Source organism: Plasmopara halstedii, assembly GCF_900000015.1.
Source record: "Plasmopara halstedii genome assembly, contig: Scaffold_3124, whole genome shotgun sequence".
NCBI classification, from domain to species: domain Eukaryota; phylum Oomycota; class Peronosporomycetes; order Peronosporales; family Peronosporaceae; genus Plasmopara; species Plasmopara halstedii.
Window position 1 is genome coordinate 73,772 of NW_020190027.1, and position 10,369 is coordinate 84,140.

At 43.1% G+C, this 10,369-nt stretch overlaps 3 protein-coding genes across 3 annotated transcripts; 1 reads left to right on the top strand and 2 right to left on the bottom strand.

Annotated features, from left to right (window-relative positions):
• Positions 1–2,761: 2,761 nt before the first annotated feature.
• On the bottom strand, positions 2,762–4,492 carry PHALS_08074 (hypothetical protein F443_18572; the record flags this gene model as incomplete). The annotated part of the gene is made up of 1 exon (XM_024721649.1): positions 2,762–4,492. The coding sequence occupies one exon, from the start codon at positions 4,490–4,492 to the stop codon at positions 2,762–2,764; it is 1,731 nt and encodes a 576-aa protein (XP_024586727.1).
• A 550-nt stretch (positions 4,493–5,042) lies between these two features.
• Positions 5,043–9,200, top strand: PHALS_08075 (hypothetical protein PPTG_17174; the record flags this gene model as incomplete). Its single annotated transcript, XM_024721650.1, has 1 exon — positions 5,043–9,200. The coding sequence occupies one exon, from the start codon at positions 5,043–5,045 to the stop codon at positions 9,198–9,200; it is 4,158 nt and encodes a 1,385-aa protein (XP_024586728.1).
• Positions 9,201–9,315: 115 nt separating this feature from the next.
• Positions 9,316–9,656, bottom strand: PHALS_08076 (uncharacterized protein; the record flags this gene model as incomplete). Its single annotated transcript, XM_024721651.1, has 2 exons — positions 9,316–9,423; positions 9,477–9,656. 2 exons carry the CDS (start codon positions 9,654–9,656, stop codon positions 9,316–9,318), a joined length of 288 nt encoding a protein of 95 aa, XP_024586729.1.
• Between the last annotated feature and the right edge of the window lie 713 nt (positions 9,657–10,369).

Below are 10,369 nucleotides of genomic sequence, written 5' to 3' on the forward strand. Positions count from 1 at the left end.
AGTCCAGTGATCTCGCCAATAGCGCTTTTTTCTCCTAGCAGAGGTGGAATCATGACTCGCCAAAGCTCCACCAGGGTACGTGCGCGTAGTGCCCAAGGTCTTTGACCTCCAATCAATCCATGGCTCATGGTGTTCTAACCATGCCATTCCTATTTTGAGGTCATACCTTGCACCCAAGTCTAAGACTACTACGCGTGGTGAGATGAAATCACTGCCTCTCATTAGCAGCTAATCATCAGGGCGTGTACACTGGATGAATTGTAGCCAACAACGCTGTGTTGCAGCACACCTTTTCCAATACCGACTGTCTTTGTGTCAAAATCATGGCTAACACTTAGCTTACTGTACGCCTGCGCGATTCGCCAAACGCCGGTATCACTTTTGAAGAGAAATTTGCTGCCAAGTTGGAAGTTTTAGTCTAATCACCAAGCCTGTTTCGTGCTTCGCGTTGAAAAAGCTTAAATGACGTTATACAATCTCTTTGGTGAGATCAATGCCGTGCGATGCATTTTTCGATTCCGGTAACCATGCTAATACATGATCCACTTTCCTTTTGAAAATATACGCCTCGTCTTGATATTCATTTATCAAAAGATTAGAGACACTTCTTTGCTTAGAGGAAAGTAAGCTAAGGTTACCGACCTTACGTCCTTTCCGAGAGCCAGTACTAGTGTAGCGGATTGCAATCCGCTATTTCTTAGAACTTAAGCCTGACCAAGGAAACGAACACTGCTTTTAAAAAACGACACTGTATTATTTTTTTAGTTGCGGCAGAGACGCCAAAATATAAAACCCTAGGCTATCCTCATTACTATAGTAATATATAATTAATATATTAATTTGCATTACTACTGGCAATCCACTGGCAATTGTTGTGGCTCCTTGTTACGTTCTAGCCACACCACTGTGTTATTACACTCCATGTATAATACACAGCTATGTACGGTCGCACAATCTTGTGCTTCCCGCCCTTTCTCAGAAGTGCACGTATAACCCCGTTACACATGGTACACTCAAATCCATCAGGACTTTTAATGACTGGAGCACTGGTGTATAAAACCAATAGCACTGGGCTATGAGCTCCATGCATCTTTGAAGAGAGTCGTTCGTTTAGAGCTGAGTGTCACCGACCACGACCTTCATGAGGTACAGTAGAGCCCAATTTTTTACCAAACGATCGTCTTGTGCCTACTGAGATGCTTTCCGAATGATCCTCATTAACTATCCATGCGTTAGTATTTGATTATCTGTACATCTCAGCCGAGAGCGAAAATGGCACACAAGACTTTTATATTTGGAACTGAGACAGACAAAATATCTGCAAGTACCGCGGAGCTGATCGGCAGATAAGAAATTTCTCTCTTCAACCTCATCATAACTGATGTCCATTGCCTCGGGCATGCTCACAGAGCTCTTATTTCAGTATTCCATCCTGTACTTAGCGTTCAATATGCTTCCACGATATGAGCTGGGTGGATGTGGACGGTACGTACCACTTCAGAATTCTTTGTTAAGATGGCAACGGCGACCGCATTCAGGAGAGGTCGGACGCGATCGCAGCGATACAAGTTATTTAGTTCGGGATATAGTCCGCAAGTTTGTGCCTCTCTTCAAAACTTTTGAGCACACCCGATACGACCGGTTGTGTGGTAACAACATTCGCGCATTTATCGCTTCACATCTTTCCACGCTGTGAAACTCTCTTCTACTGCACACGTAAATAACTGTAATCGCGCGCAGCGTCCTAGCATCAAGGCCGCTAGCGCGCCGAGCTGTCGCTCCGTCTGAAGCATTCTTTATCTCATCTTTCCTATAAATGTTGTCCGTCTCTGTTCGCGAAGGCCTGGACGCCCAACTTCTGTAGCCACGATGGGTTTCACCTGGTTGAGGCGTCTCTGAATGTCTCATCGGCACATTCCTTAGGCGGTGGGTGCTTCCAGGTGAGCAATTACAATTTCCAGCCCCATGACCGCCCGTTTCCTGATCCAATCGGGAATCAAAATAGACAAACACTTGTTTTTTGTTTCTGAGACGGAAAACCGAGCATTTCATGATTTTTTCTTGCAGAGGATACAGTTCTTTTACGACTTGGTTGAGAAATCGATTAGATTGTTACCAAGTACAACGCGGTTGTCGTGCTCTTCGCACAGAGAAAGCTTTAGCTTTGTAGTCTGTAATCACAAGCTCATAGAGATCAGATTCGTGTGTTTCCACCAGGAGAGCCTTGAAGGTAACCTGGACTATTAGTTTGCTTCTAGTTTGTTCTTCTAGACTTCAAGCTGCGTAGACAAATTCGAGATATCTACGCCTTACTATCTCTGTTAATAGAACTTTAGTTATCTTCTGACGCGCCATCAGGAGCCCACGTAGTTATGATTACTCTTAGCTACACCAAAGTGCGCTGTGTAATTTGTGCGATTGTATCAAATTGTTTTTCATACAACTTGTAGCAGGTGTGTAAGGAGTAAGTGCACAATATTCCAATATTGCAGGTGGTCTGCTCGGATATATGAGGGCCACAATACGGAGTCATTGTGCTAAGAAATCATAGAAGGAGTGAAGAGGTGGAGAATGCTTCTGGTCCTTGCGGTATGCGGTACGAACTTGAGATCCTACCAGACAAATTTCGCTATCGAACAAATCAAGCGAAAAAGACTTCGTGGTTGGCGAATTGGCGAGTAAAACCAAATAACAAATCAAGATAAAATATACTAGTCAAGGACTTTCTTACTTTACCTTGATTATAACTTATCTCTCAACGCTACACTTCTTCACTAATATCACACACTTTGCCGTAATTTTTTTTTGGCGTCTGAACAAGCATGTACATATACTTCACCTCACTCTCATCTTCGATTCGTGCCTCTTTCATCTTGATGTCTACCTTATCCTGCGGTGGATGAAAGCTCTTAACTCTTGCCGCAAGTGACTTCGGGACAATTTGAAAAACCTCTAGCGTCGTGTGCAGCCGAGGTATCGCGTACTGGCAAACTGGTTCCACAATCGACTTCACTGCGAGCTGAAATGAATTAGCTCCAAGCCACTCAGCTATGCGTTTCGTGACTAGAATCTGACCACCAGCTCCAAGGTCTCCAACTTCATTTGCAATGACCTCAGACGCTCCAGTGTAAATCAATTTCTTAGTCACCACGTGCACATCTCGTACAAGGGCCCCTTCCGAACTTGCTGCATCGTGAACGCCCATACGAACTCGCAAGCCACTAAAGATTATTTTAGTACCAACCCGAACTTTACTCGTAGCTGGTACAAGACCATGAAGACGTTTCGGCCAGTTTGCATTCAACAACTGAAGCTGTGCTGCTAGACAGTATTCAATAGCCTCTTGAATCGTATGGAACGCCAATTGAAACGAATCTCCGGCAGTTGTGATCTCGTATCCATGATATGGTGCTAGCAAACCTCGAAGAATGTCATCGTGTATTCGTGTTGCCTCTTGCATGATTCGACCGTCATCAATCGCCCAGAGAGCACTTGAAGACTCAATGTCCGTATAGATAAATACTGGATTGACGTAAGGCAAATCACAGCCGTTTGGAATCGTTTCATCTCGATGTTGAATATACCTCGACTGAACCTCATCAGGTACACAACAATGCAGATATCGAACGACGCATAGTTGGCTGCATCCAGTGACTATTGAAAGAGCAAACCCTCGAATGTAATAAGCAACAAAACTAATCCCAACTAAACTTGTAAGATGAGGAATATGTCCTGGCGTCGCATACATAACAACGGACGAAAAGAAGAATTGAAATACGAGTAACGCATAGACTAACATGATCCGCTTCAAACGGCGATACAATGGACTAGCCACAAAATGTCCGTGCACACTTTCATAATTACGTCCTTTGACTTTCAAAATCACGACAGTGACGATCATGTAGCCTAGAGTCAAAGTCTGCAAGCTATAAACACCAAGTAAAATAATGTAGGCGTAGTTTGAGTAACCAGAATACACGATAACAAGTGCAATCTCTGCAGCCAGAAAAAGAAAAATAATTAAATGACCAAGCCACGCGTACAAATGAATCTTAGCTCGCTCATATTGGTCGCCACGGTCCATTGAAAATTCCACGAGTTTCGAAAGCTCATAAATTAGCAAAAGCAACCAGATAGCAATACCAAAATGAGTTGTGTCGCCGATAATGATGGTGGCGGTCACCCATCCCATTTGACGCTTTCCCAACTTTAACACAGCACTTGTTCCTAGTCGATAAAGTTCTGTTCCAATTAAAGATAGTCCTTCCAAGTCATCACCCGTATCAGCGGTTTGTGCTGCATATATTGTGAGCCAAACAAAGTATATCAATCTAGTTGCTGCACCAATACATTGGTAGATAAAGAAAACCGCAAAGAGCCATTGAACAGTGGAAGCACGAACATTGCAGTCCCGATACAATTTATACACGAGCAATGCAGTAGCCACCGCCGATAAGGCTAAGGCACTGATACACAAAAGTGCCCAAAGCATTATGACTAGGTGAAATTTTAAATTCTTTAATGATTTTCCCGCTGGACGTGCGAAAGAGTGAATGCTTGACTGGGACGAGGGTGTGCTTATCTGTCCGCCTCAAAAATCTAGCTTTTCTTGCAAAGTCATCAACACGAATCTACTTAAATCGTAAAATGAGAAAGAGCTTAACAGTTTGTTGAAGAACCGTGGTATGTAAATAAAGCAAACGGTTTTCAGCGCAGTTTGTTTTTTCAGTAAAATAGATTGCTTTCTTCTTGACCTGATCGTATGGAATTTCTTAGAAGTCACACCGTAACCTGTCCCAGCGCATACTAGTTGTGCGACGAGGGCAATTAAGTAACGTTGATCATTCCGACTCTTTCTTGCGTTGATTCAGGGCTTGTCATTACGCGAAAGGATGAACAGAAACAAAAAATAGAAGGCTTTGAAAACTTTGAAAGCTAAAAAAAAGAAATTGGTTTCGCCATTGTCCTAAATTAAATTGTGTCGCCGTTTTTCGGTTTCTAGAAATGTACGCAACTATCTCGAAAACTACTGACGTTGGGGGATGGAGGGTTTGCCGACACTTGTCGTGCCTGAGGATCCAGAGACTGGAGCTATCGAGAGACCCAAGACTCCTCCAGCGATTGAAATTGACGAAAAGAGATTAATAAATAGCACGACTTATGTACCTGTTAAGTCTGAAGAAATATTATATGCACCAGAGGCATCCATTGCATCCCCTGACGTTCAAATGACTCCACCCCATGATGTGATAGAAGAAGAAACATTGGAAATTGGAAAGTTAATTGAAGAGAACCCACAACTTTTATCAGCTCGACATGAGCCTGACATTTTTGAATCATCTGACGCAATGTTAAATCCTATAAGAGAAAACGAACATCCTGTTGAGAATCCAGTATCAATTGTCAATGTTGACGCAAATGAAGAGCAATCTGAATTGACAAGATCTCGATCAGCTCGCGCTGCATCGTTGAGTAGTAAAGATTTCAAAGCAATGTCGAAACGAGCTGCAGCAACAGCCAAGCTTGACCGACTTGCAGGCGGTAGTAAATCCGTATTTGATGCCAATATGAATGACATTGCAGCATTGGGTATTGGTATGGAACTCTACTTTTTACTCATTAAATATTTAAGCTGGGCCTTTGTCACCATGGGAATTATATCTCTCCCAGCTATTTTAGTCAATTATTTTGGCCATGGTGTGACGACCAAGATGGTAGATCCACTCCAACTAGCATATGCATCGCTTGGAAATCAGGGAGTGAATCCAGACATTGCATCTGATCCCACACAGTGTCTTCCACTGGGTGAAATTGACTGCACTGGAGCTACCGTTGATACACCATTTACAAAGAATCCAGAGACCGTAGCGTGGATCGTGACATCAAGCGATGCTATCTACTCGTTAGTATTTCTAATTGTTTACCTTCTCTTTCGTCGACACGCGCGACGAGCGATTGATGCTCACCAGAATGAACACCTCACACCGGCTAAATACGCCATTTTTGTGCGTGGTCTGCCACCGGATGCGACAGCTCGCGAAGTTCTCGAACATTTCAATCGCTACGATCCGACTCAAGACGAGACCTACTATCCATTATGGCTCGGTTGTTGTTGGGGTCGACGTCCACGCCGTGTCAAGCACTCGCTATCAAAAGGTGCCGTTAATTGCAACGTTGTGCGCGATCTTGAGCATCTATGGCGCCCTAGTGGTCCAAGACCTGGAACGGCAAGCCAGCAAGCAAGGCGAAAGTCTGTTGGACAATCCAGAGTGAACTCGGTGAACTTGACAAAAGGTGATATTGCTAATGCTTCTTACTATGAGATCAAGCAAGACGAATTTGACATGTACCTTGGCACATGGATTGCCGAGGTGAGTATTGCTCACCCGACTGGTGGATTATTACGAACGTTTCTAGCAATGGAAGTGCTTACTCGCAAAATTGCGGAAGCACAAGCGCTTGTTGATATTCTCACTTTGGAAAAAGAGGAAGCTGAGGTGATACTACAGCAATGGGTCCCACCACCAGGTAAAAAGAAGCCAAGGAAACCAAAGTCGACATTCAAAAAGGCCGATGAGTTGTTGTTACAGGTTACCATAACAAAACTGGCACGTCTTCAAGCTGCTATGGCGAAGAAAACTAGCAAATTAAAAGCATTAAAACATGCAAACAAGCAGCAGAAAAATGAAGGCGTTGGTGCCATAGATGGCTCAGTCTCAAATAAGTCGAAAGCAACTAAAAAGAAAGGATCAGACGCTAAAGTGTTCGATTGGAACGCTTGTGAGTGCGCTTTCGTCGTCTTTAATAATCTTGAATCCCGTCGACGCTGTCTTCAAGATTATCGACGTTCAAATCAGCGGTTACCACGCAAATTTCAGCCAAAAGGATTGCGTTTTCGCAACGGTGAATACTCTCTTACAGTGCTACCTGCTCCTGAGCCGTCAAACATATTATGGGAGAATCTTGAAGTGACAGCAAAATCTCGTCGTCTTCGACGCTCTTTTGCTAATGCAGTGACGTTTTTACTATTACTTTTTTCCGGTGTCATCATCTCTGCAGCCCAATCGGCTCAGCAGACGTTTAAGGATAAAGCACCTCCTCCAGGTCTTTGTCAAACCACTTTACCCGAGATTTTTTACGCTAGTCCAGACTTTCTTGATGTCAAAGGTGTGACGTGGGAACTCGAATGGAATCCCAATGCTACGTGTTCTCTAGGTGAGCATGGTGAAACGCGATATCATGTAGCGTATTCGAATGGAATTCTCAACAATATTATTGTGCAAAATCCTACATCTTCGATCAATAATTTAAATCGCTGTATAGATCCGTGTATTTCCGAAAAATCGAGCACGAAATGTAACACGCTGGAGTGTTTTAATCGTGAAATTCGTGAAGAAACGGGTAAGGAGTGTGGAACTTACTTAGCAAGTCACGTCCTTTATTGTCTTTGCACATCTCAAGTTCAAACGAGCATTGCAGACTATGGAGTGATAGGTGGACCACAGGAACTATGGAAGACTTTCATTCCATGTCGCGGGTTTTTAACCGATTATATTGCCAAAAATGCGTTCATCATTCTCGCATCAGCTGTTGTTGTCATTGTAAACATCATTTTGAAGTCTACACTACGGAGATTCGCATCATTTGAACGACACACTAGTGAATCAACTAAAGCTTCAGCTGTAGCACTAAAAATGTTTGCTGCACAGTTTCTTAATACTGCTATCATCGTGCTTGTAGTAAATGCCGCACTTTCGGTAAGTGCTATTCCCATAATTGGAGATCTTTTTCGAGGCAAATACAGTGATTTTCAACGAGATTGGTACCCAACAGTTGGAATGGGAGTCACGATGACGATGTTGATCAATGCTGTTATGCCACAAACTATCTTGCTATTGCAATTATGTCTCATTAGTCCATTAAAACGCTGTCTAGCACGTCGAAGCGTACGCACACAAGAGAGAATGGACAAATTGTATGCAGGCCCTAAATTTGACTTAGCAGTTCGGTATCCAATGATACTTAATTCAGTTTTTGTGACGTTAGTGTTTTGTGGAGGTTCTCCTGTGTTGCTCTTTATCGCAACATTTGCTTGTTGCGCAACATACTGGATCGATAAGTTGTCGTTACTCTGGCTTTATAGTGTTAAAACAGCGTACGATGAAGCATTAGGCGAGACTGTACTTGGTTTGCTACCATGGGCATTAGTGGCTCATTTGGCCTTTTCATGTTGGATGTATGGTAACACAGATTTGCTACAAGCACCAACAATGAAGCTTGGATGGGTCTTTGCACTATTTGGACTTAGTACAGATGAAGGTCTTAGTACGGATGACATGTACAACAAATTGGTGGCTCAAGCTGCAGCATTTGATCCATTGGGAAAATATGGCTTTATTGTCAAAGTTCTTCATGTCAATGTCATGCTTATGTTTCTTTTGTTTATCTTGGTATTGCTTGGAATTCTTCTTTCTGCGGTATGGGAAAGAGTATTGCTTCCTGTGCTCCGCAACACTCTTGGTCGCATTTTTCTGCCTATTTGGCGCCGTTTACGATGTCGCTGTTCGTGTTGTCGACGAAGGAACGAGGTCAAACCGATGCCTTCCATTAACACTTTACCTATTAACGACGCGCAGAGGACAAATGGTGGAAGATCAGCAAAAGTAGCTATTGACACGGATCATTCGACAAGTAGTGCTGTCATGTCGAGAAATATCACAACAGATTCAATAGTCACCTCGATCGGCTCCGAGCTTGTAGTGAAAAAGTCTTCAGCCTGGACAGCTTCTACACCGACAGAAACCGTTGTACCCATAGCGTCTGATTTAGAACCAAGTCAAGTGGTGCTGCCAGAATTTACTGATATCTTTCGCAAGTCTGTGGATGCAAAGTTTCGACCGGATGCAAAACTAGGATTTAAACGCGATCCCGATCGTCCAGCTGAGCTCGTTCGATATTGGCAGGAAGACACTGTAAGCAATGGATACCATCGCAATTCGGGTGATTTGATGCGAACGTGGGAAGCTATTCAAGCGCCAGTCAAAGCTTATGCGATAGAGGCGAATGCAAAGTATAGGCTTGCAGTTGCCGAGCTTATAACAGCTTCAAGACGAGCTCTTACAGCTCCAGAAATCGATGTTATATCACCCACATCTCCTGCGGTTAATGGAGACGCAGTTGGAAAAAATTCTCATGAATGAATTTATTTGATTACCATCCGCAGTTATAGCTCAAATGGTGAGGTCTTACTGCTTATCTCTTTGACATATATCTACGTTTCCGTATTGGGTATTTTCTGTATATTGCATGAAAAGCTCACTTGGCCTCCGCCATTGTATAAAAGCCTTGGGCGTATTTTCTGCCAAATTCAGCCGCCGACTTTGGTGAATGCTTTAAAGCTTTGCGCGGACTCTCGTTGAGCTCCTATACAAACTTGATGTCAACGACCACAATTCAGAAGCTACAAAATCTAGCACCTTAAAAATGGCTTCGATGTCACCGCCGAACTTGTTGTACATGGCCTCAAGCTTCTCAGCTACTCGCGAGTCATACTCAAGTGAATTTGAATGCTCTCGACTATCTTTCGTCGCATGAAGTCCTTTGCTTGCTTTGCATAACTCCATCTCGGAGACCGTTGAGCCTCGCTTAGCTTCCATTTTCGGACGTCTTCTAGGATCTGGATTTGATGGGAGAATATATTTGTAAAATTTCGTATTATAAAAGATTGAAATTTATTTGCGATACAATATCTGCTGTGACCTTTGGAAATCGACAAAATTGCTCTTCTTAGAGCGAATGAAGCAGCATATTGTCATGCAATAAATGCGTTGCGTCAGAATGGCTACATTCCAGCTAGCCATCGACTTTTTTTGGTACAATAAAAAGCTCGTCATATTGAGTTTCTTTTGATTAAAAGCATGCATTGTGGTCCACGTTGCTGAGCATCAGCTACAAGCATCTTCAAAACACGTACAGATCTTTAATTTGGATGTGAGCCAGTATCTAAGCACATTTGAAATGGAGCTTTGAAATTTTTTATAGCTAGTATAATTCTATTACTAGCTCTTTAAAATTAACAGATTTTAATATCAACTACCCCGCTATAATGACTTCAGATGATTTGACAAAAATCAAGGACGAATAGTATGGACGATTGCCACCACAGAAATTTCAACATTGTATTTTGTCACCGACTTGTGGCACCCTGCCACCACTGACAGGTATGGAGAAACGCCATTCCGATGTGGCGAAAGCAAGAAGTTATTTTGTGAATTGAAGAACATGGCGGGCGTGTGCCCAGTAGAGCCGTTACCCATTTTCGATCGCTCGGTCTTGCTGTGGATGGTGCCGCAGTCAGAAAGTGGTGGCG